This window comes from Melanerpes formicivorus, unplaced genomic scaffold (assembly GCF_026170545.1).
Source record: "Melanerpes formicivorus ecotype bairdi unplaced genomic scaffold, bMelFor1.0.p_v2 SCAF_21, whole genome shotgun sequence".
Lineage (NCBI taxonomy): Eukaryota > Metazoa > Chordata > Aves > Piciformes > Picidae > Melanerpes > Melanerpes formicivorus.
Window position 1 is genome coordinate 9,951,415 of NW_027142373.1, and position 25,397 is coordinate 9,976,811.

The 25,397-nt window shown below is 50.3% G+C and overlaps 1 protein-coding gene across 12 annotated transcripts; it reads left to right on the forward strand.

The window, feature by feature from the left end:
* The first annotated feature begins 333 nt into the window (after positions 1-333).
* EXOC7 (exocyst complex component 7) lies at positions 334-24,168 on the forward strand. 12 transcript variants are annotated; one of them, XM_068151471.1, is made up of 22 exons: positions 334-513; positions 1,278-1,343; positions 2,388-2,572; positions 3,267-3,372; positions 4,578-4,800; positions 7,523-7,690; positions 8,656-8,667; positions 13,563-13,655; positions 14,638-14,706; positions 16,129-16,274; positions 16,548-16,700; positions 17,358-17,456; positions 18,050-18,112; positions 18,414-18,480; positions 19,751-19,789; positions 20,848-20,913; positions 21,599-21,719; positions 22,132-22,227; positions 22,644-22,707; positions 23,248-23,289; positions 23,409-23,542; positions 23,927-24,168. In XM_068151471.1, exons 1-22 carry the CDS (start codon positions 454-456, stop codon positions 24,027-24,029), a joined length of 2,175 nt encoding a protein of 724 aa, XP_068007572.1. In that variant the 5' UTR covers positions 334-453; the 3' UTR covers positions 24,030-24,168. The 12 variants fall into 12 exon arrangements, with proteins under 12 accessions (XP_068007572.1, XP_068007575.1, XP_068007577.1 ...); XM_068151474.1 differs by lacking the exon at positions 19,751-19,789; XM_068151476.1 differs by lacking the exon at positions 14,638-14,706.
* Positions 24,169-25,397: the final 1,229 nt, after the last annotated feature.

A 25,397-nucleotide genomic window follows, 5' to 3' on the forward strand; every position in this document is an offset into this window, starting at 1 on the left:
CAGTCACCACAGCACGGTGTAAAGCTGCGCGGCTCTGGACCTCCCTCAGGACCCTTATTCGCCGATATTGGGGATGGAGGAGTTGGGCTGGGCCAGGCCATAGAGGGGGTGTCAGCCAGCCGCAGACAGAACGTGCACCCCACAGCGGGACCTGCCACACCACTGCCCAAGCGGCATGACAGCCTTCCTGCCACTCCCACACGAGCTGCTTGGAGGGGCAGTGCGCAGGTATCGGTCCTCCTCTAGGCCTACAGCGCATGTGCATCACCGCCGGCGCCCTGTCGGCCCTTACTCAAATGGCGGCCACGCTCTCCATGGCGCTTGGCCTTGCTGCGCGTGCGCGGCTGCCCCAGTGCCGCTCCCAAGATGGCGCCGCGGCACTGACGGGCGCCGGAGAAAGCTGTCCGCAACAAGACTGAGCGGCGGAGCCCGGCCCCGGCGGCCCGCGGCAGGATGATCCCCACCGAGGAGGTGTCGGCCCGCAGGAGGGAGATCGAGGACAAGCTTAAGCAGGTGGGGCTGGGCTGGGGACCTGCTGCTGGCCCGGCCTGGGCCTGCAGCCCCAGAGCGTTGCCTAGGAGATGGGACTGGAAGCTGGCCTGGAGGTCCCCACCGCGTTTGGGAGCGTGCCGGGACACCCTGAAGGCTTAGGCACCCCGCTCCGCGCCTGGCAGCATCCCCATGTCCCCTTCAGGGCCTAGGAGCTTGGTGTTCAGCATCAAGCGGTCTCTCTGCTGCTCACCTCAGGCCTAGGGTCCCCTAATTAAGCCCCAAGAGCTTCTGGGGGCTCTCTTTAGGTCAGCCTGTGAGGCCAGCCCTTGCAGGCTGTTATTCCTCTCTATCCCAGCGCCTTGAAAACAGCCCTTGGTGGTTGCTTAGCTTTGGCCCCTTGAGTTGATGACCACGTGTGGGGTTTGGATGGTGCCTGTGCGACACTGGCGGTGCGCAGTGGTAGGGAGGTGTGTGGTCTGAGCCAGAGTGCCTCTGGTAAGGATGCTAACTTGGTGTTGTGCTGTGACTCTAGTGTGCTCATGGTATCAAAAGGAAACAAGGAACCCATAAACCCCTCACTCATTATGTTGTGTCTCTCTCTCACCTTGGGTCTGTTGCCCTGATTTCTGTTTAGAGGTGGTATATTAAAATGTGGCTTCAGTGTCAGACCAAACCTGGTTTGCTGCAGTGTTTACTGGGACTTGTGAAAACCTCCATGTAATGTTTAGTGACTTAAATGCTTAATGCTCACAGATGAAGACTATTTTTTTTCATCCTGCTGACAGGAAGAAGAAACTCTGTCCTTTATCAAAGAGAGCCTTGAGAAGAGTGACCAGCTTACAAATAACATGGTAAGGAGGTCCTTGGAGTTTAGCTCTGATATGGCACCTGAGTTCATTTATTTTTTTAGGAGAATCCATTTCAAGGTTGTCACTGTGCCCATCTGAGGAATGCAGAGTAATGAATCACTTGCTCTGTGTCTGTGTTTTACACTTCACTGGCTGGGCAAAGGGGGAAACTGATAAATGCTTCAATCCTAAGCTTCCCTCCTGAGGAGCTGAGGGCCCAAATGAGCTGTTGGCCTTGTCTCTTTATGGTCTGTCCTCTCTCTTGAGAAGAGGTATGAATAGACCCTGGAGTAGCTTCTGCAACAGCATCATGTTGTTGCTTCATAAAATCAGGTCTTGTTTGGAGTTGTGTTTTGGGAGTGTTCTATTTAAGAGCTAGAAAGCAATTACTGTGCTCTAGCTGCTCATCAGCCTTCAGCTGAGATACTGTGTCCAGTTTGGGGCTCAGTGCTTTTGAGAAAGCTGTGGAGGCACCACTAGAGAAGTGTGGAAAACATAACACAGGAGTGAATCTTGAAAGCATTACATTTTGTCCTAGAAAAGATGGTGTGAAGGCACCCTTGATGAGCTCACTAAGGTCTTCCATCCTTCAGAAGCAATATCAGAGTCCCTTTTAAAACACAAATGTCTACATTGAAAAAGAAGGTTCTCACTGTGCTGGTCTTGTGCCTTCATGTTGTGCATCTCATGTTTAGGTCTTGGTGGTATGGGGCAAAGTGGCTGCTGGATTATGCTTTTGTTGCTCTCTTTACTTGGGGCACTTCCAAGCAGTTGCTATAGATTTGTTTTCTGCTGTCAAATAAAACTTTTTGCTCTCCTTTAGTACTGACTTGGAATGTTATCTTCACACTTGACTAGCCAATCCCTGCATGGCAGGTGATCTGCTTTATGATTCTTCACAGAAAATGGGATATAAGGGGTTTAGACAGCCTCTTCAAGCACAAAAAAAGAGAAGCTGGAGCTAAAAGATCTTTGATTGCTCTACTCTACTACACTAATGTATGTGGAAGGATGTTCTCAGCTCCCTGTCTCTCCCTTGGCATGTAGGTTTCTATCCTCTCCTCCTTTGAAAGTCGTTTGATGAAGCTGGAGAACTCCATCATCCCTGTCCATAAGCAGACAGAGAACCTGCAGCGCCTGCAGGAGAATGTGGAGAAGACCCTGTCCTGCTTGGATCATGTCATCAGTTACTACCACGTGGCTAAGGACACAGAGAAGATCATCAAAGAAGGGTGAGTTGAGCAGCTAAATCTTGATGAAGAACTTCATCCTGTTGAACTTTTGGGATAGAGGTATGGGATATGATTCCACAAACTCATCATCATGGTCCTTATAGCCTACCCCACACTCTTTCCCCACCATCAGTCCACAGTTAAGCTGCCTGACTTGACCTTCAGCAGTCCCCAGAGGGCAAAGTCTGCTCAGAGTCTGCACTGGTGTCCCTTCCAGGTTTTGCAGACATGCTGCCATATGAATCTCATGAGCATTGGTGGCTTCTCTTCTTTCCTCTACCCTTTTCCCAAAGGTTCTTCCTGGCCTCTTGATGTTGCCACTGCATCCAGGATGAATCAGAACTAGTCTGGAGACTGATTTTAGTCTCCAGGAGGATGCTGTGATGGCTTTTCTCTGGGGTGGGACATGCAGCTTCCTTTACCTTCCCATTGGGGTGCAACTGGGAGAGGAAGGCAAAGCTGGGAGTTGTGTGCTGCTTGACCATCTGGACTTCTGCACATGCTGTGTGGAGTGAGTATTCTCCCGTGTCACTGAGTGGGGAAAAAGGGAACTTCATGATCTTCCTCCCAGTTGAAGAGAAGGGAAGTGAAATCTTCATTGTGCTTTTTATCCTGAGTTTGCTCTGGTGCTTTCTTGCTGTCTTGAGTCTTTGCTTCTTGAGGCATTGCTTTTTATTTCTGATTTTCTTTTCAGCCCTACTGGGAGGCTGGAGGAATACTTGAATTGCATGGACAAGATCCAGAAGGCAGTGGAATACTTCCAGGACAACAATCCGGACAGCCCGGAGCTAAACCGTGTGGTAGGTTGTGGATCTGGTACCTGGCATGGATGAGAGAGGGACAGACAGAGCCCTGCTGCTGATGGGCTTGGTGCCTGGTGAAGACAGTGTCTGGGCACAGCTGAAGCAGTGATTGTTTTGGCTTCTCTTGAAGCCTGCGCTTGGCAGTGTTTTTGCTTGTGGTGTTTTGCTCTTGCTATGCATTGTACCAGTAGGACTTGGTTTGGTTTTGTTGTTTCAGCCTCATTTGCATCAGGAATAAACATTAAGTTATTTCCCAAACCAAACCTCTTGGTTTTCCCCTTGAGTTGCAGAAGTAGTTTTAAATTGACTTTGTGCCATATTGAAGACACTTAATACTTCAATATCATGTATGTGGCTATGACTAAGTAATATGCTCTAGCAAAAACACCACCACTTGTGATAGGCTGAGGGAGCTGGGGTTGTTCAGCCTGGAGAGAAGGCTCTGAGGGGACCTTATAGCTCTTTTCCAGTACCTGAAGGAATGCTGGAGAGGGACTTTTCATAAGGGTGTCTAGCAACAGGACAAGGGGGGATGGTTTTAAGCTGGAGGAGAGTAGATTTAGACTGGAACTTAGGAAGAAGTTCTTCAATACAAGAATGCTGAGACTCTGGAATAGGCTACCCAGGGAGGTTGTGGATGCCTCTTCCCTGGGAGTGTTCAAGGGCTGGCTTGATGAGGCCTTGAGCAGGCAAATGTAGTTGAGAGGCATCCCTGCCCATGGCAGAGAGGTTGGAGCAGGTCTCTGAAGTCCCTTCCAGCCTAAGCCATTCTATGACTTCTGGAAGTGTATGTTTCATATGTGGTAGAGTTGGTTGAGCCTCCTCCTGAACAGCTCTTGACAGTCCTTCACCTGCTTGAGCAAAATGGGAGATCTGTTGAAATCCCACTTGAAGACTGAGCAATTCCTAAGCTTATTTCTGTAATTCCCTGTCAAAGTCTCTCAGTTCCAGGTGCTGAAGCCTGTGGCGCTTGGCAGCGGCTAGAAACGCTGCACAAACAGTGGTGTTAGGCAGGAACAGTTGTGTGTGCTGCAAGTCCTGTGCTGCTTCTGATCTTCTGGAGGTGTTTAAAAGGGGATTGGATGTGGCACTTGGTGCCATGGCTTAGTTAGTCAGGAGGTGTTGGGTGATAGGTTGGGTTTGATGATATCTGAGGTCTTTTCCAGCCTTATTGATTCTATGATTCTGCTGGTCTGTGTCAGAAATCCCTCTTTGAGAGGGGCAAGGAGTCTCTGGAGTCGGAGTTCCGCAGCCTGATGACTCGGCACACCAAGCCAGTCCCGCCCATCCTCATCCTGGACCTCATCAGCGGGGACGAGGAGATGGAGACGCAGGAGGAGATGTCCCTGGAGCACCTCCCCGAGAGCGTCCTGCAGGACATCATTCGCATTTCTGGCTGGCTGGTGGAAAACGGCAGGAACCAAGGTTGGTAGTGCCATGTGGTGTTCTCTTCTGCCTCTGTGTCAGGTGAGTGCTCTCCACCTATTTAACACAAGAGGCTGAGACCAGAAGTGGGGTGTCAGGGGTCGTGTGTAGCGCTGCACAGCTTGGCTTGTAATCACACACCGTCAGCCTCTGCCCAGGTGCTGCTGTGGCTCACACACTGTGGGTCACTCTGCTGTTGGTTGCAGAACTAGTGACTGCCTTAGTGTGTCTTTCCCTTTCCATCACCTTAAGATCTTGCTTTTTTTTTTCCCCTGCTTTTTTTCCCCCCAATGTTTGTAGTGAGTTTGAAGTGGTGGTTCATCAATAGAACAGAGTAAACTCCAGGCAGACATGATGAGAGCACAAATGAAACTAACACAGAGTCTGTGATATAGCAGAAACCCATCCACCTTGCATCTGTAGTATCATAGTATCAGTCAGGGTTGGAAGGGACCACAAGGATCAGCTAGTTCCAACCCCCCTGCCATGGGCAGGGACACCCCACACTAGATCAGGCTGGCCAGAGCCTCAGCCAGCCTGGGCTTAAACACCTCCAGGGACAGCACCCCAACCACCTCCCTGCACAACCCATTCCAGGGCTTCACCACTCTCATGGTGAAGAACTTTCTCCTCACCTCCAGCCTGAATCTCCCCACCTCCAGCTTCATTCCATTCCCTTCCCCCTAGTCCTGTCACTACCTGATATCCTGAGAAGTCCCTCCCCAGCCTTCTTGTAGGCCCCCTTCAGATACTGGAAGGCCACAATTAGGTCACCATCTGTAGCTCCTTCTAATGGAGCTGCAACTATCTGGTGCTCAGATACTCCAAATGTACAAGTCCCTGGTCACTTATTCTCATTTGGGAGCTATTTATGAGCAGAACTTTTGTATTCAATGTGATCAAGGCTGAAGGGAAAGCAGCACAGGAGACTTTTCAGTAGATCATCTCCTGTTCTGCAGCATCAAAATCTGCCTACAGCTTGGGACTCCTTTGTTAACTTTTCCTTTGAAAGGCAATGACTCTGTGGACAGGCATTTTTGCATACATAAAGCTGCTAGGATCACCTCCCACCTCAATGATTTACTTCTGAGAGGGGATTACTGTGCTTACCAAATATGATTAACATCTTTAAAATCTTCTGAAGAATTTTTTCTTTGATCAAAGGCCACTCAAGCACGTGTGGCATATTTTGTGAGTCAGTTTGTAATCTGCTTACAAGTGATGACCACCTCATTGAGCTCCTGAGCGGCCAGAATCCTAAGTGTGTACACTCTCTCCTGCTAGAAACTGAGCACTTGAACTGACAGTGTCATAGAATCTTGTTCAACATCTTTGTGGGTGACATGAGCAGTGGCATTGAGTGCACCCTCAGCAAGTTTGCTGATGACACCAAGCTGTGTGGTGCAGCAGACACGCTGGAGGGAAGGGAGGCCATCCAGAGGGACCTTGACAGGCTGGAGAGGTGGGCACAAGCCAACCTCATGAAGTTCAACAAGACCAAGTGCAGGGTCCTGCATCTGGGTCGAGGCAATCCCAGGCACAAATCCAGGCTGGGCAGTGACTGGCTGGAAAGCAGCCCTGAGGAGAGAGCCTTGGGGGTGCTGGTGGACAAGAAGCTCAACAGGAGCTCTCAGTGTGCACTTGCAGCCCACAAAGCCAATCAGATCCTGGGCTGCATCAGGAGAAGTGTGGCCAGCAGGTTGAGGGAGGTGATTCTCCCCCTCTACTCAGCCCTGGTGAGACCCCACCTGGAGTACTGCCTCCAGTTCTGGAGCCCCTATTACAAGAGGGATGTGGAGGTGCTGGAAGGTGTCCAGAGAAGGGCCACGAGGATGATCAGAGGGCTGGAGCACCTCTCCTGTGAGGACAGACTGAAGGAGTTGGGGCTGTTCAGTCTGCAGAAGAGAAGGCTCCCAGGTGACCTAATTGTGGCCTTCCAGTATCTGAAGGGGGCCTCCAAGAAGGCTGGGGAGGGACTGCTCAGGATCTCAGGTAGTGATAGGACTAGGGGGAATGGAATGAAGCTGGAGGTGGGGAGATTCAGGCTGGAGGTGAGGAGGAAGTTCTTCCCCATGAGAGTGGTGAAGCCCTGGAATGGGTTGTGCAGGGAGGTGGTTGGGGCCCCGTCCCTGGAGGTGTTTAAGCCTAGGCTGGATGAGGCTCTGGCCAGGCTGATCTAGTGTGGGGTGTCCCTGCCCATGGCAGGGGGGTTGGAACTAGATGATCCTTGTGGTCCCTTCCAACCCTGAATGATACTGTGATACTATGATAGAATGGTTTGGGGTGGAAGGGACCTCCAAAGGTCATCCAGTCCAACCCCCCCTGCATTAAGCAGGGACATCTTCAACTAGATCAGGTTGCCCTGAGCCTTGTCGAGCCTAACCTTGAATATCTTCAGGGATGGGGCCTCAACTGTGTCCCTGGGCAACCTGTTCCAGTGTTCACTACCCTCATGGTTTGTCAGTTCTGACAAATGTCTCCTATTGGTTCCACCAGCAATGTGCTCTTGGTAGTGGTGCACAGGTGTGGGGTGGTGTGTGGTGGGAAGGCTGGAATGAATACTGCAGGGAAGGAGGAGGAAGCGAGAGGCTCTGGGAGGGACTTGGTTCCACATCAGTGCTAGTAAGTCTCCTCAGGGTCACAGAGTGTTTCAGGAAAGGTTTGGTGTACCTGGTAGTGTTCCCTCTGTGCTTCTAATCTCGTTCCTACCTTGTCTCCTTAGACTTCATGACGGTTTACTTCCAAATCCGCTCTGTCCAGCTCGACCGCTCCATCAAGGGGCTGAAAGACCACTTCCGTAAGAACAGCTCCTCCTCGGGGGTGCCCTATTCCCCTGCCATTCAGAACAAAAGGAAGGACACCCCCACCAAAAAGCCAATCAAGAGACCAGGTGAGTCCCTGGAGCAGGGGATCATTCTGTATCATCTTGTGTGGGTATTGAAAGCATCGTTAGAAGTAGCCTCTGTGTCTAAAATGTGCTCTTAGGTCAGGAGCAGGGCTGAGGGTTTGAAGGTAAACACCTCTGCTCTGGGTTCAGCACTTGAGAGGGCAGACATCTGTCTCTGCTTGTCAAGTCAGATCTCTTCTCTGGGCAGTGTAACAAGAGGAGAGGGGTCCTGTGTACAGGGAGAGAAAAGGCCATTGCCATCACAAAGGAGATGATTAAAAAGAGACCTGAGAGGGCTATGGATCTGAGAACACCTGGCCCTGGCCTTGGAATATGGGCTGTGCCACAGCAAAATGGGAAACCCAGAGCTGGTAAAACACAGCACTTTAATCATTAGTAATGAATGAATTAGTGTTGTACTAGGGGAAAGAACTCATCAGGAGTTTAGATGGGGACTAGGTAGGAGCAAGGAGATCCAGAGTTGTCTGAATTTTGAGGGGCTGTTAAAGCTTTTGCCTCAACCTGCTTCTGGAAGAGCTGTGACTGTGGCTGCTGGGTTATTCCATCCCTCCTCAGACTGCTGAGGCTGGTCACTTCAGCATACCTGAGCACAGAGCTGGAGTTCCCAGATCTGAAACGTGCCATCTAGTGGGAGCACAGCCAGGAGGAGGGCCAGCAAAAGCTAGCATGTACCTCCCACAGCAGCACAGTGATATTGTCCCTCTGTGTGTCACAGCACCCCTGCAACAACGATGAAAGCCAAAGATGTTCATATTCCTGTGGGTTTCCCTGGTCAATACTGTCCCACCCTAACATTTGTTTTCCTGTGTTGTCCAAATACTGGGTGCAGGAAAATACTGAAGGATGTGGGTAGGGCCTGGGAATGGATGGGGCTGGGGAAAGGGAGATAAAGAGCTGTCCATTTTAATTGTGTTGTGTTTATTTTTATAATCCTGATGTGAATGCAGTCCTCATCCCAGGTAAATTGTCTGTGTGTGTGTTTGCTGGCCCTGGGGCTTGCTCTCTTCACTTCTCTGTGTGGAGATGGCTTTGCTGGGCCTCTTCTTGCTAAAGCAGAGGGTGTGCCTGGGATATTTAGAAAAGGGAATGCTGTGACATCCAGAGATCACCTCTCTGGTCTTTTAAAACCAGTCTGTGCCATTGCTGCTGAGCCCTGGAGCTGTTCCTGAAAGCTAATGTGTGAGCTGCAGTTGGTGGATGCCAGCAGGCTGCAAGTCTCACTGGATTTTCCCCTGTCAGCAGAGAGCCACCTGAAAAGGGGGATGTCTCATCCCACATTTGACTTTCCTCTGGAGCCTGGCAGGTAGTTGTTTTGCAAAGAATTAGCACCCAGTGTTGGGAGACCTGTAGAGGACAGCATCCTCCTGCTAAGGTTGGGTAGCTCTGCTGAAGGTGGCAGAAAACCAACGTTTAAAACTGCTTCTGAGCATGATGGCAGCCATCTGTGCTCAGCTCCTGAGCACCAGCGTGATTACAGTGGGGGAAAAATGATTTCTGTGTGGTTGGGTAGCTCTCTGCTGGAAAGATGCCAGGTGGAGATGTCTAGTTGAGCCATGGGGAACTCAGGCTGTGGATGCTCCAGGTTTGGTCCATAGTTTTCAGTTCTCACCTGATGGCAAAGAGTTTTGATTGCTGAGAAGTCAGCTGCTGAGCAGCCTGCCAAATGTGCTCTAAGCAAATAACCAGAGATGGAGGAGAGTTCTTACCATGGACAGATTAAAAACATCTTACTGGTGTTTCTTTAAAGAGTCTCAGCTCTTGGATACTCCCAGAGAGAGGACAGGAAGGAGCCCACACATGTGAAAGCCCAAGCAAACAGGGCCCCTCCAAAATGGATGCATTGGGACACCCAGAATTACTTGTGATCAATCTCTCTGCTGTAGATTTGCCAGGAGAATTTCACATCTCTAATTGGAGTTTGTGAGATGGGCCAGGTACAAGGCACAGAGCTCAGCCTAAATGCACTTAACAGAGCTGACAGGAAGGGAAGAGCATTTCAAATCATCTGTTGAGGTATTGTTAACCTCAGGAGGAAAAACAGTGGCTAATTTGTCTCCAGTCTTCTGTGAACAAGGACAGAGAACCAGGCTGTAGCTCTTGAAGGGCAGGGGTGGTTAAAATTCATATACCAGCCACCTCTTATGGCTACTAAATTATGCTTAAGTGAAATTAAAAGTAGTTGGGGGTGGGGGAAGGTCTGTGAGCAGAGATTGGCCAGGCTTTCTGCAGCTCCCATCAGCTTTCAAGGACAGCTCTTGAGGTGGAGGCTTTAACACCCTCCTCATGCTGGCAATGTGCATCCAATGGTGGTTTTTTTCCCTGGGGTTTAAGCCTTTGTTCAGCTATGGAGAAAGAAAATCTCTTTTTTCCTGTGCTGTTACTTCAGTAAGTAAAATCAAGTTCTGCCCATCTGGTTTCAGACAAGGAAGGGTTTCTCCCAATTCCAACAAGCAAGTTGATTGCCTTAGTCCTTAAGGAAGAATATCCCAGTGCACACCCCAATGCCCACTTTAACCTGTTGCCAAGGGATAAATAACAAACTAAATCTGATGTGCTATAACTTCCTGACCCACAAAGCAAGGTGCAAGTGAGGCTACAGCTAGAGGGAAGGTGAGGTGTTAGGGACAGGGTAATAAGACAGAGACATATCCACCACCCCAGGTAGTGTGTTGGATTCTGGAGGACATGCTCCAGAGCTGTGTGTTGTTCCAAAGGCTCTTCATCTCTCTGTTGTTGTTTTATTTGTTGGTGTATCCTGTACCATCTCCTGTTGTTACAGCCTGCAGCTGAAAATCTGGCTGCTGGAGGTGCTTCTAAAGCAGAGTTGTCTCCTTGTAAATGAAACTTGCCAAGTCAAGTTGAACTGATGAAGCAATTTGTGGGCTGCTGCTTTTTTTTCCTCTTCCCCCCCCCCCCCCCCAACCCTTTTATTCAGTTGTTCACTGTTTGAAATGTCAGCAGCCTGTCTCAGAAGGCAAGAGCATTCAGCTTCCTAAATCATCCTGCTGCAAACACATGCACATAAAATGCTGCTGCTTTGTGATGCCTGTAGCCCCAGCGCTCTTTTGTTGGCTGGAGAGCAGCAGGTAGCTCAGCAGCTCTGCCCTGCCAGGGAAGGATGGGGCCAGACAATGTGGGCAGGGACACCCAGCCTGGCTGCCTGCAAGCAAAAGCCAGAGAGCTTTAGACAGTTTTGTGCAGACTCCCACAGCTGGAGCTTAACAAAAAAGGGAGCTGTGTTGCTCTTCTGCTTGGTTAGAGAACTGCCTAATGGAAGATAGAAGCAGGAGGAGAGGCATTTGTAAAACTGCCCCTCATGTCTGCCCCAAAGCCACTTTATCTAACAGTTGGGCCACAGGAGCAAATGTTTTGGCTGGGTTGTGGCTTTTGGAGCCCTTTTCCAGTTTACTCAGTGCTCCAGTTTACCTGGCAGTGAGGTGCTACCCAAAGGCAGGCTGTGGAGCCTTTGTGTGGCAGAATAAAGAGGCTGTTCTTGCTTCCTGCTTCCCATATTGATCACTGCTGAGCCTGAATGTGATGTTTTCATTAGCAGCTGAAACGCAGTCCCTTTTGGTTTGCAAGCTGCCTGATAGGGAAAAACAATCCTGGAACAAAAGCATTTGGCTTCCACTAGAATCTATTAAAGCCTAATTACAATGCTAAGTAGAGGGAGAGAGCAGCACTGAAGTGATGCCCAGGAACACTGAACACTCAGTCTGTGTCAGGCAAACACAGGTAATGGTGCTTATGCAAATAAAACTCAGCAGAGGTGTCTAGGCTCCCATCTGAGAAGAAACTGTCAAGGCTGGGCTGGGGAGATGTGCACTGCATGCCTATGAAGTGAGATCCTCTTGACAGCAGCAGCAGTTGTACTGCCTGCTTGGTTTTCCTCACCAATTTGCCCTCTTTTTATCCTTTTTTTGGTGTTAATCCTTATTTTTATTTGCTCCTGGATGCCTGTAAATGGGCAAGCTGAAAGAACTGGTAGAAGAGCAGTACTCTGCATCAGCTGGGCCATGGTAACAGCAGTAAGAGTGAGCTTAGTGCATGACTTTAGAGCTGGCTACAGCCCTGCTTCCTTAGAGGAACTTCTTGTACCCAAGCTCTTAAGGTTCCTGAAAGCAGCTAAGAATAAAGTGCAAGTGTTGGATGTGAAGTTAGGAAGAAGATTCATAGCCCTCTAATCATATGGCAGGAGCTAGCAGCACAGGAGGGTGTAAGTCTTCCTACCTCCCTGGGGTGGGTCTAGAGGGGAGGAGTTTCCTCCTAGGAGAATGTGGTTTGGAGATGAATTTTTTAAGTGATTGGTAGAAGGTTGAGATTTCAAGTGAATTGATAGAAGAAAAATGTTACCAGTGAAGCATCACACTCTAGGAACCGTATTCTGTTCAAGTGCACCAGGCTAAGGCAGCTTGGTAGTTCAGTGGCAGTTTCCTTCTCCTTTTCTAACCCATTAGAGATGCACTGTCTGGGGGACCTGAAGCTTCCTTCCCCATGTCTTACATCCCTCAATGGGGATGAAGCACCACAGGATGCTGTTCTGCAGCAAGGTCTGTGTGGGCTTCCCCTCAGAGCAGCAGCCCTCAGCACTGGGGCAGCCCCCACTCATTTCCAGGCTGGTCTGTGGCTTGTTTGTCCTGGTGGCAGTGGGGATTTTTCTGCAGGTTTTCAGTGTTTATCACTTCAGGGCAGAAGAACCATTCCTAGTTTGGGCAGCAGCACTTTTTTTTTCTTCTCCCCCTCCCTCCCTCCCTCCCTTCATTTGCATAGCCTCGTTCTGCTTCATCTTGAAGCCTCCTATAGAAACTCCTTCTACCTTCCCAAAGCTTTCCATCCCCTGTTGTGCAGGCAACAGCCAAGCTCTGCAGTGAGAGGGTGTCCATGTGCCTGTGATAATTGCAGCTTGTTGCATGACAACTAACCTTTTAACGTGGAAACTGTGCTTGGTCTTCACTTGTCACATTAATGCTTTGTTTTGTGCTTTCTAGCTGGATATCCAGCAATGCCTTTTGTTCACTTCTGTCTGAGGGGTTTTTTGTGTGTGTGTGTTAAGTATAAATCTTTTAACCCAGTGTTATTGGTTTGTTGTTGTTGTTTTTTTTTCCCATGGTTTTAATTGATTTGCAGTTCCTTAGAAGAGAAATGTCTTGGGGAATTAGGGTGACTTAATGCGAGTTAGGCATGGGTGGGCAGCATCCATTATTCCCTGATTGCCGTGATGGGAATTGCTGCTGCAATTGCTCTCTTGAGCCCGGGGGTTGTCACCCTTTTATCACTTCCTGTAACACCAGAGATCATTCCTTGTCTTGGCTATGGGGCTCCTGATGGGTCTGTGTTGAGCATGCTCAGAAAATCCCCCTCGGAAGGGCACCTCTTGCTGCAGCTCTAACCAAGCAGCTGGGACGGAGGCTCTGGGGAGCAGGCAGTGTGTTACCAGACAGGACTTGTCTGTATGGCAAAGCCCTGCTTCCACAGCTGAGGAGGAGTACCAAGCCTTGTGCCCTGGGATGCAGAGCACAGGGATGAAATAAACTCATGCCAGGGAAGGACACTTTGTGGCCTCCCTTTGCTGATGGTGCTTTCTCACCCAGCTGTAGCACCTCAGCACTCCCTGATTCCATAACCCTATCTGGAACTCCTGCCCCCACCCTCAAGCAGTCTGGAAATGCCATTGTGTCTGCACACTTGGACATGAGTTTGGGGCTCACCTTCCTGTACTGAGCATGCTCATTGGTGCCCAGCATCCTCTTGCTGGGCCCAGGTGACTTGCTGGTGGAGGGCTGCTGTTCTGGGTTTGTTTTCTTTCACTCATTTTCTAGGTCTTCTTGTCTCTTCTCTCTGGCTCTGGTGACAGGCACGATCCGTAAGGCTCAGAACCTTCTGAAACAGTACTCTCAGCATGGTCTAGATGGGAAAAAGGGGGCCTCTAACCTCATTCCTATGGAAGGTAATCACAGCTCTAGCTACTTCACCCTTGACTTTTCTCTCTCTATCAACCTTGCTTTTCCAGCTGGGACTTCCATTAGCCTAGTGCTTGGTGGACAGCCATGGATAGGTGCAGCTGTTCTTGGGGAACCAGGAAGGTGCTGGAGGGCCAAACTATTTTTCTGAACTTAGTGTCAAAGTCTCTTTCAATTCTGAAGTCTCCATAAACAAGAGGACACTGAAAGGAACACTACCATAAAGTGCTTGATCCACCATAGCCACCTGACTAATGGAAGCCCTGCTCTGATGACATCTGCTTGTGGTGTTTCTATTCTCTATTTTTTTGTCTGGACTTTGAGCTATTCAGTTTCCCAGTGACCTTTCCAAACCTGATGCTGAAGTGTCAGACCACAGCTAGCTCAGTGTGGTGTCAAGCACCTTCTCCATGGAGTTCTACCTAAAGGGTTGCCTGCCTTATTCTGATCTCTTCTGTTCATTGAGGTTGGACCAGATAAGGGAGAAAAGGTCACTTGCTTCAAAGCATCTGTAAGACCTTTCTGCCTCCTCCTATGTATGAATCCAAAGTGGATGTCTTCAGTACCTAACTGTAGTCTACAAAATCCCAGATGATGACTAACAGCACTCATTTGGGGGAATGATGAGCAGTAGGTGGCCTTTGAGTCGGATCTGTCATGGTTGTGGCTACAGATTTGACTTCTGGTGCCTTCTATCCAACTCAAATTTATGGCAGGAGCTTCAAGGCACTCCTCTGGCCCAACAAAGGACTTCACTCACACTTCTCATCAGGTTTCAAAGGGTTGCTACTGCTACGTAGCTCAACCAAGGGATTTGGTCAGGTAGCGTTCCTGGGACTGTGTAGGGAACAGTGTCCAGCAGATCAAATCGGCCAAGCTTGAAGCAGCTTCCAGCCAGTGTGAGCCTCCCTGCTGTAACCACCCTGGATAAATTGCGCCTTCTGTTTGTGCCGGCTGCCATCTCACTAGGTCATGAGCATGACTTACGAGTTAAGCACCTTTGCGATGCCCTGAGCGACAAGCATGGGCCGGCTGCTGGTGAGTACCGAGTCGTCACTTCCTAACGAGCTGGCTAACGACCCTTCTTTACAGCATGTCACACAGCACTGTGGTACCCAGTGGCTGTTCACCTCCCTGGCCACTCCTGGAGCGTGGGCCTGCTCTGGCTCTTCTCAGTAGAATGCACTCCTACTAATCACACACCTTCCCCCCCCAGCCCTCAAACAGGGAACCCCAGCTTTGTCCAGCTAAAGACTGGTGGCCACCACGCTGAGGGGCACTTTCCTTTAGGTAGCAACTCGTGTGTTTGGTGCCAAAGTGAAGCCCACAAGAATAGGATCACTTGCAGCATGCAGTGCAGCAGAACACTCTCCACCATGGGCAGCCTGTGAAGCCATCTCACCTTTGTTCGTCCCCTGCTGACCAGAACTTCTGAAAGATCAGCCTGAGGCACCTGTCCGTGTAGGGAAGAATTGGTTCTTTCTCCAGCAGATGGTGCAGATGTTGCTGGCAGGACAGAAGGAGCAGCCCATAGCACAGAGAAGGTGTCTCTGTGTAATCTCACTGTCTTGTAATGCTTACTGCAGGAGGCTGAGTAATCCAGGATGGTGTGAGCACACTCGATGTGGCCCTGGGCAGTCTGATCTAGTCAGAGGTGTCCCTGCTGCCTGCTGGAGGGTTGGACAGGATGACCTTTGAGGTGCCCTTCCAACCTGATGTAATCTGTGAATCCAGCTAGTGTATGGCAGGAGTTGGTGCAGGCCTTTGAATCCTACAGGCACTTCTCATGTCTGCCACATAGATTCTCTGATGGATCTTTGCCTGGGACATTGACATGCTGGAAGTCAAATACTTGCATTTGTATGCAGCATTGTGTGGCAGATCACTCACCTAGCTGTACTGATATTCCTGCTTCGTTGGATTTAAATGTTCATCTGCCTGGCTTTTTTTTCCCTCTTCTGTTTCTGCCTGTGGGAGGAGGCTGCCTTCCAGGACAGCCTCTATTTCCCAGAAATGTTGATGCAAAACGACAGCTCTTCATCTGCATGATGGATGGAGGTGAAGAACTCTAAAAATACAAGCAGAGACGTTGAATAATTCACATCAGGCCTTCCTGAGTTTAGTACTCTGTGTTCAACCCCTTGATTAAATTAATTCTGTATCCCAGAAGAGCTCCAAACTTTCCCTCTGTCCTGAGGCTGGAAAGAGCTGATGGCCTGATGTGGCTGTCCTGAGCTGCAGGTGGCTTTGCAGGCCTCCTGCAGGGTATGCACAGCTTCCCATGCACAAACCCAGGGGCAGCTTTGGTCAGACGATGATTCTTGTTCTCGTGCAAGGGTGGATGCAAAGCCAGAACCATCTTTTCCAGGAGAACTTTGAGCTTCTTGTGCACCTCGAGGCCTTGGAGTGAGGAAGCTTGGGTGAGGGTTTCCTGCTCTTACAGCCCTCTTGCCCTTGCAGGGAGGGACGATGTCTTCGACATCGAGATCGATGCCTACATCCACTGCGTGAGTGCCTTCGTCAAGCTGGCCCAGAGCGAGTACCAGCTCCTGACAGAAATCGTCCCAGAGCACCACCAGAAGAAAACCTTTGATTCTCTCATCCAGGTCAGTTGAGCTTCACTGCATGCTTCCTCTCGCAGAGGATACACACAAAGTCTTTTTGCCTCCTCCTTCGTGGTGAGGATGTGGATTGCCACCTGCCCAAGAGCACCACCGCTGGGGGTTCCACAGGCTCTGGCGAACTTGTGCTCCGTGTCACTTCACTGGCTAGCACCAATGACCCATCAGCTAAATTGGCTTCCTGAGCTGGTATCCTGCATTGAGCCCCTTAATGCTGCCTGAGAAGTCCCTCTGCTTCCTTCTCTGGCTTTGTTGCAGGAGTCCCTGGACAACTTGATCATGGAGGGAGACAACATTGTCTCGGCTGCCCGGAAAGCCATCATCCGACATGACTATTCAGCTGTGCTCACCATCTTCCCCATCCTGAAGCATCTTAAACAGATGAAGCCAGAATTTGACCAGGTCTTGCAGGTAAAAGGAGTGGGATTGGAGAGGTTCCTGTGGCTTGGGTTGTCTGAAGAACTTTTTTGAAGGGGTTATCACAGTGGCTTTGAACAAAGCCATGCTGCTTCTGCCCTCCAACAAGGGCTGGAAGGGACACAAGTGCAGCTTGACCCCTTTGCTGTGATGGTGAACCAGCAACTTAGAACTACTGCTGAGAGTTCCCTCTTGGTACCCAGTGATGGATCATCTACATTATTGTGCTGTATACACGGCCTCTGAGGTGTTTCATCTCTGATACTGCTGAGCTTGGTTTAGCTCCCTGACATCTGAAAGATGGGCTGCTCTGAGCAGAGCCTGCTTGGACCATCCCGTAAGGTTTTCCAGATCTCAAATGTGGCATTCAGGCTTAGCAAGGCTCCTTTCCCTCTGCTTCCAGCTGGTGACTGTGATGCACCAGCCACCTGTATCAGGTCCTAGGTAAGGAAAGGTGAGAGGTAGCAAATCCTAATCACCATTAGGGTCACAACATCACCTCTTGCTGGCTGGCAGAAGAAGGCAGTGTTTCATATTGATGGTGTTCCTGACACGTGGGGAATGGAGACTGAGAAGCTGGGGTGGGGGCATCAGGAAGAGCGGGTGCTAGATGCAAGTTCAGGTGCCCTTTGTCTTCCTTCTCTATTCCAGGGAACTGCAGCAGGCACCAAGAACAAACTGCCAGGGCTGATCACTTCTATGGAGACCACTGGTGCAAAAGCACTGGAGGAGTTTGCAGACAACATTAAGGTAGGATTCATTTCAGGCAAGATCAGCAGGCCTGGAGGAGTGGCTTTCTGAGCAGAACCCCTAGTGCTGCTTTCAGCTTTCCATGAGACCACAGAGTTCTTGACTCTAAAGCAGGAGCTTGCTGGATCACTTTGGGTGGCCAGCTGCAAACCCCAGATCCTTGGTGCTGATTTCAAACACAGGAGGCCTCTGCCTGGGACCCTTAACAGGCATTCTACAAATAGTGACATAAGCTTCCAGGCCTCTGCAGATACCAAGTCAGTCTCAGAATTTAATGCCATTTAAAAGGAAAGGAGAATTGCTGACTTGAAAAATTTGGGGTGAACCCACATTGAATTGTGCCTGTGTGAGGTGGGCTGGGTGAGTGGGATGAACATTTGGTGGCCACAAGCTGCACAAACCCCTGTGGTTCTGAGCTGCTGATGCATAGGAGCTGTGGTTTCTCAGCACCAGGAGATGGCACTGCAAGAGATGGGTCAGGGAGTGCTGAGAGAGGCTGGATAAACAAGCCTAAAGCTTACTTGCAGCAGCAGTTGTGTTCTGTATGCCTTCCAGTCCCTCACATGTTTGCCTTCTTTCTCTTCCCTTCTTAGAATGATCCAGACAAGGAATATAACATGCCAAAAGATGGGACAGTCCACGAGCTCACCAGCAATGTATGTGATGATTTAAACCATCTGCTGTGGAAAAATAGCTTCTGAAGAAGCTCTAACAAGAGCAGTAGGAAAACTTTTTGAAGTTAAGGTGTCTTGGTCTTGGCAGAGCAATTAAGTAGGTTCCATGGAGAGGTTAGCCAACTGCCCGTGCTAAGCCAACCCCAGCTACTCAAATTATTGCAGTGATTTGTTTCCTGAAAGCTTTTAGGCATGGAGGGCAAGTGATCCTTCATGATCCTTAACAGCAGAGGATAGGAGATGCAGTGTTGGTTGCTCATCTCTTTCCTTCCCTTGCTTCCAGGCCATCCTTTTCCTGCAGCAGTTGTTGGATTTCCAGGAGACAGCAGGGGCCATGCTAGCATCCCAAGGTACATACATGCATGGAGCTTGTGTAGGCATGCACTTCTTTCCCCCAGCTGTCTGGACATCTGCCCTAGAAAGATCAAACCTGAGCGTGCACTGTGAGCTTGTTCTTCTCCTGTCCTTCACCCTGTGGTTTGTCTTGTCCTCCGGTCTGCCATGACCACATAGCTGGTTATCTGGAGACCTCCAAGGGCTGCAGTGAGTTTCCCTCCTGGTCTTCCTCACTTGCTTCTCTCAGGTACTCTTGAGGTCTTTGATGCTGATGTGCTCTGTGGTACCAAGAGAGGATGCCTTAGTCATTTAGCTTCAAATCTGACCCTAGACTTGTCCTCTGGTGCTGTACTGGAGGGCAGTGGCTGGTCCAGCTTAGTTAGGCTGTGTGCTGATGGTTTGCCACCTTTCTCTGCCGCATCCTCTGGTTGGAGCCTAGCAGCAGCAGCAAGAGCACTCTCCTCAGCATCCAGCCACGGTCAAGCTGGGAGTCCTGAGCTACTCACTGCCATGTGCTCTGACAGACAAGTTTTAGTTCTGCTCCCCAGGATGCCCAAGAGACAAACTGGTGTGGACCTGATGTCACCCTAGACCAAACATCATATCAGAGGGGTTTATGTCAGGGGAGCTGCTTCTCTGGATAAAGGCCTTGCTCCTTAAGGACAGGTGCTAGCTCAGGTGTGGGTGTCTGCAGTTGGGTTGGATGTCTCCCACAGTGATCCCAAGTGGTGGGAAATGCACACAGGTTGGGGGTTTTGGAGACATTTACCTGAAGTGGTAGCAAAAGCAGAGTTGATCACTTAACTGCAGTGATGCCAATCCCTTGTTCTTGCCCACTGAAGGACTCTGTAGGGCCTTGTATAGCACTGCAGGGCTGCTGAAGTGCAGAGTGAGGGTGGGATGGCTTTGCTCAGATCCTTGGGAGGGTTAGATGAGCTGTGCAGCTCACTTCAAGAATAAGGAAACTGCTGCTGGCATAAGGGGAAGCTTTCCTTGGCCTTGAGCTGATTTGGAATGAGGTGGCTGGTTAAATGCAAACAATGACAATACAAACTATTTCTAGCAGGGGGAGGAGGTTGGATTCTGCCTTCCTTCTGTGGTCTCCACCCAGTGTGTGTCCTTGGAGGGACTCCTGCCTGCTCTGTGTGGCTGTCTGTGGCTGCTCTGTGTTAATACCTGCTTTGTTCTCAGGGGGATGGTGGTCTCTAACCTGTCTTTTTGCACTTTGCATTTCTTTTTCTCTCTTCCCTCCCCTTTTCTCTCTGCTCTGCCTAATCTTTGTAGTTCTTGGGGACACATACAATATTCCTTTAGACCCCAGAGGTAAGCAGACTTACCCACACCTACCTGTTCATACTGCCTCCAGCTCTGGCGATGTGTGCTAATCCTTTATCCTCCAGGAGTGGTAAATAAATTAACACCTAATTGAACAGGGGAGAAGGCGGGGAGGGTAAGTAGCCCTTGACAGTGGGCTGGAAAGAATAGGGAGGGCTTGTCAGCAGCAGACAATGAGGGATGCCACATGAGCTGAAACAGGCTAGAGACGCTCTCATGGCACGGAGTCTGGTTGGCGCGGGTAGCAAATTGGCCCAGCTGGTGTCGTGCTTTAGCCTGCGTGCACTCAGCTCCCTATTGTCCAACTCCCGGCAACAGCAGCCTCGGGGCCTTTCCCATGGGTTGCCTGTGAACTGAGACCACCCCAGCTAGGCCTGCCTGCCAAATTCTCTGGTGGGGGGAGGAGATGATGGCTACCCCACGTGTCCTGTGGGACCTGTGCCCACAAGGCCCTTGAGGGCAGAAAGCCATCTCTTATGCAGAGACAGAGGAACATGTGCCAGCCTGGAGTCGCTGCTTGTAAGGGCAGCCTCCTGTGCTGCTGTCCCTCCTACAGAGCCAAGCAAGCCCTGTCAGCAACCATGGGGATGGCTGCAGCTTCCCCAAACCCTTCTGCTCCTTTCAATTACTGTTGTGTGCCTGCTGCTGACAGCTCCAGCTCATTTGTTCTGCAACTGCCAATTCCTAGTGCTGCCAAACCCTCTTCAGGTGGTGGGGGAAGGATGGGGAGGATGTATTTAATGTCTCTATTTCTGATCAAGGGGGTGTCCTCTGAGCACTTAGGAAGCAGAGGAGAGATTTCTGCCAGGGTGCTCAGCACCTGATGCAGATAAAAGGACTGAGGGGTGCAGAGCTCTTCCACCCTCACCCTGGAGAAGCTGCTGATAGTCATCACTAGAGCAGGGAGCTAATGCCACTGTCAGTGGGAGCTCTGCACTAATTCCATAGCAACAGGGAGGCTTGTTTGAATAGAGGCAGGCTGACCACACATACCTCCCGTCCCCATGGCTCATTAACTGGCCTGAGACTCTGTTTTTCCCTTTCAGAGACCAGCTCCTCAGCCAGCAGTTACAGCTCAGAGTTCAGCAGGAGGCTGCTGAGCACCTACATCTGTGAGTACTCCACACACCTTCCCTCTCCTGCCCCATCAGCTGCATTTCACTTAGCTTTGCCTTGGGGGAAGAGCACAGGCTGTCTCTCACTAGGTGTCAGCTTCCCACCTGTGAGCTGGAGTCTGATGGGAGGGGTGGAAAAAAGGGTCAGCTGTTAGAGCCAGCCAGGACAAAGCACAGTGCAGCAGCTCACAGTGCTGCAGGGCTTTTGTCCTCAGCTGCCTTGAACTGCTCTCACCCCGTGCTCTGCACCTTCAGCCCCACCGAGGCTGCCAGAAGGGCTCTGTGAAATCTCTGTCCTGTGTTTAACAGTAAGGCAGTGAGATGAGTTCATGGTGCTGCCTTGTGATAATCTGTTACAGTGGGGCTCAGGTTCTTTGGCTTCTTTGAGGTCTGCTGTCTGACCACCCACACTGGTCCTGGGACTTACTGTGAGCACAGAACGTGGCTGGTGCCCGTTGCAACAAAGGCACTAGTTCACAGAGAGGTTTTGGTGGCTCACTGAGGGAAGGTGTGGGTAAGGCTTGTAGGGTTGTTAAATAGCTGTGATTTTTTTCACCCTTATCTGCACACACAGGTGGGGCTGGTCTGTTGCCTTTGCTGCACAGTGACAGTGCAGAGTACTCTGGATCATCCCTAATGAGAAGTTTCAGTTTCCTTCTCTATCTTTTTTTCCTTCTTTAAGGCAAAGTGCTGGGCAACTTGCAGCTTAACCTTCTTAGTAAGTCCAAGGTTTATGAAGACCCAGCTCTGAGTGCCATTTTTCTGCACAACAACTACAACTACATTCTGAAATCCCTGGAGAAGTAAGTGTGTGTCTGGGTAAATCTCCCTGAAGTGCAGGCTGATTCTCAGCACATATTTGGAGCAGAGCTCTCCACTGAGTGCATTTACTTGGCAGCCTGTCTTGTTTCTGCTATGCCTTCCATTCCTCAAACTGCCCTTTTGAAAGCTTTGCCCTATTATAAACATTGCATCACATGAGAGTAGAAGATAAAAGCAGCAGAGATGCCTTGGGGTGTAGGGAATCCTTTGATCTTGGGTGGAGTGAGGACATGGCTTTGGAAAGTAACTTGGAGTAGCTCCTGTCTCACAGTTGGTGCATTTCAGGATCCCTTTTATTGCAAAGGGCAGAGGGAAAACTGCTTGATAGGGGCTTGAAATGTTGCCATCCTGCCAGCAGCCCTGAGAGCTTCCTGAGGTTTTCTGTCCTTTCAGGTCTGAGCTGATCCAGTTGGTAGCTGTGACACAGAAGACAGCTGAGAGGTCTTACCGGGAGCTCATTGAGCAGCAGATCCAGACCTACCAGCGCAGGTCAGGAGGCATCTTCCCCTCTCCCCTTGCTTTTGGGAGCTCCTTGGCAGCCAGTGCTGCTGGAGCAGTGGGAGAGATTAAGCTAAAACACAAACTTACCTAAAACCAAAGCCAAAGTTATTTTGGCTTCCAAGTCATTAATCTAACTTAGGTGTTCAAAAAAGGCTTGGCCATGGCACTTGGAGCCATGGTTTAGCTGTCAGGAGGTGTTAGGTATTAGGTAAGAGGTTGCACTTGATGATCTCTCAGGTCTTCTCCAACCTGGTTGATTCTGTAACTTGGGAAGGGGCCACTGTGTGAAGTTTTGGGCTGTCTGTTGTCTGGGGAGGCCTGTGGGTCATTAGTGAGGACACAGGTGTTGCGGTGAGGCACAAGTAACTCTTCTTTGCCTGTCTTTGACCTCATTTGACCTGCAGCTGGTTGAAGGTGACAGATTACATCCTGGAGAGAAACCTGCCTGTCTTTCAGCCAGGAGTGAAGGTGAGAGAATGGGCAAGGATGCTTTTGAGATGCTAGAAATTACCAGAAACACCTTCTCCTTTGTCATAGTAAAGTATTCCCAGAAACCTTCTTTCCATTTCATGCCAGCATTGCCCTGCAGAGTGAATGCTGTGGCTGCAACAAGCTGCAGAGCAGCACTGCCTTCTGTTCTCCCCTGCCCTAGATTCATAGGAGTCTGTTCATCTCTGCCTCCACTCTTCCATTTTCACCTGAGCAGATGCTTCTATTTCAATTTGCAGAACCCTGAGCCCTACCCTTGGAAAGGGCTGGAAGCATAAAGAGCTCTTATGTCAGTTCTGACTGAAAATTGCCCTTATTAAACCTGCTTCAGACAAGAGCCAGTTGTGAATGTAGGGTGTGCAGCTCACTGCAGCTTTCTCTCCTCCCTGCTTTAGGGGAGGGAATTGAAGCCAAGTAGGTCAGAGATTACTGAGCCTGGATGGGGGACTTGTAGGCAAGCACTGATCTTGGAAATGTATTTCTGGTGATGAAATAAAATCCTTTCCTTCCTTGCTGCAGCTCAAGGACAAGGAGAGGCAGATGATAAAGGAGCGCTTTAAGGTAAGGAGGTGTCGGTGGCAAAAGAACATCCCTGCTGTCAGTCAGCATTGGAGGAACAGCAGGCTAGGTATAGAGATGTGATTGCAGACAGGACACTCACTGAGCTTTGCTTTGGACAGGGCTTTAATGATGGGCTGGAGGAGCTGTGTAAGATCCAGAAGGCCTGGGCCATCCCAGACATGGAGCAAAGGGACAAAATCCGCCGGGCACAGAAGACCATTGTGAAAGAGACCTATGGTGCCTTCTTGAACAGGTGACAACCTCTTGCAGTGGTGTCCTCTCTTTGGATTTACTGAGGTCTTTGGGCTTTAGAGTGGCCTGAGCTGAAGCATCTTTCTATTGTCCTGTCCTAGCTTCCCTCCCTTGCACACTGAACCATCCCCAAGCTGAACTCTCCTAGCTGCAAACATCTGCTGTCACCCTGACTGGGTCCTGGCAAGTGCAGGTGCTCTGGCTGACATAAAGCTCTGAGCCACCCTGGGCTATTCCTGTAGAAATCAGGAGATGAGTTTGTAACTGGGTCACCTCTCAGATTCAAGTGGGGTGTGCTGGAGTGAAGCTGGTTTGTGGCAGAGGACAGTGGGTCTCTTTGACATGTTCCACTTGTTTGCCAACCAAGGGACATCTTCCTTTGCAGATATAGCAACGTGCCCTTCACCAAGAACCCTGAGAAGTACATCAAATACCAGGTTGACCAGGTTGGGGAGATGATTGAGAAGCTGTTTGACACATCAGCATAGACTTCCAGCTGCCCTGCACTCTCCAGCTGCCTGATACAACTCAGCAAGCTTTGGGACTCCCTTCCCTTCTGCCCTGCTCCATTGTGGTGGGCAGGGTGCCCTACTGTATTTATCAGATTTATAAACCTCTGGGAACTACCCTGGGTGGTCTTTGCCTTCTTCCCTGGATCTGGAGCAAAGGCTCTGGATGCCCTTGGCACTGCTGTCTGGGTTCTTACATCTGTGCCTTTTCAGGCCTGGAGGTAAATGTTGATGCTGTGATCTCCCAGCGGTGCTCCTGCTTCCATGGCAGCTTTTGGGAATCTCAGTTTTCTAGGATCCTAAAGGGTTTTCCCAAAGAAGCTGTTACTTAGCCCACTGATGGGGAGAGATGCTGATTTGGTGGTGTGGTGGAGTCTGGCTGGCTGCAACAGGGAAAGTTTTACCCCAGTAACTCATGAGCTGTCCTGGTAGCAGCTCTGTCCTGCAAGAGGACCTGCTGTAGAGAGTGAGAAGATCTTTGCCCTCAGCCTCCTTTTCTCTAGGCTGAACACCCCCAGTTCCCTCAGCCACTCCTCACCAGCCCTGTTCTCCAGTGTCCTTCACCAGCTTTGTTGCCCTTCTCTAGACCTGCACCAGCACCTCAATGTCCTTGGAGCGAGAGAGTAGATAAGTGTCCTGCTATGGCAGGCTCAGCCACTCCCCTGGGCTGCTGCCTCCACAAACATCTGTTTCTCAGGAGGTTCCTGGCCTTTCTGAACCTCTGACCCCCTTTGCCTCCAGTCTGGGCCTAAGCACAGTCTGAAGCACGACCTGCTCTCAGCAGTGCAGCAAATGCCTGCCCAACAGCAGATGGGACAAGCTTGTGCAGCCCAGAGCTGTACCTCCACCTGAGAGCTCTCCTGGCAGGGACCCTCCCTCCTGCTCTTGCATCTCAGATGCTTGGGGAAACCTGAGACTTCAGTGCTGGCTGTGCTTCCCTCTGCCAGCTCCAAGAGCCTCTGCCCTGGGCAGGGTTTTTCAGCACAAATAAAGCTCTGCTGGCTTGTGCTATGTGCAGTGTCCAGCCTGCTGGATCCATGTGCTGACATTTACCAGGAGCTGGATTCAGTCATTCTGGATCTGTTTCCCCCACTGCAGAGGTCTGATGTGAATTTCTTTCTCCAGGAGAGCAGGTGGAATTTGTTGGTGCTCAGGCTGAGACTGTAAAACATCTTTTATTGCAGGCCAGGGTGAGACAACTCACCTGGAACAGCAGCAGGCACAGCCAAGGGAGGGGGAAGGTGGGAGCTTTGCCTCAGCATTTCTGGAGCATCTGAGTATTGGTGTGTGGGAGCTGCTGTCCTCCCTGTGCTGATGCTCTTGTGCTAACCAGAGCCTGGAGAAAAT

Bases quoted from the DNA above. Each gene is read 5' to 3' on its own strand.
- EXOC7 (XM_068151471.1), top strand. From the start codon at position 454: ATGATCCCCACCGAGGAGGTGTCGGCCCGCAGGAGGGAGATCGAGGAC. The intron at 514-1,277 runs GTGGGGCTGGGC...TCCTGCTGACAG, and splicing joins TCGAGGACAAGCTTAAGCAG to GAAGAAGAAACTCTGTCCTT. The intron at 18,113-18,413 runs GTATGTGATGAT...CCTTGCTTCCAG, and splicing joins TCCACGAGCTCACCAGCAAT to GCCATCCTTTTCCTGCAGCA.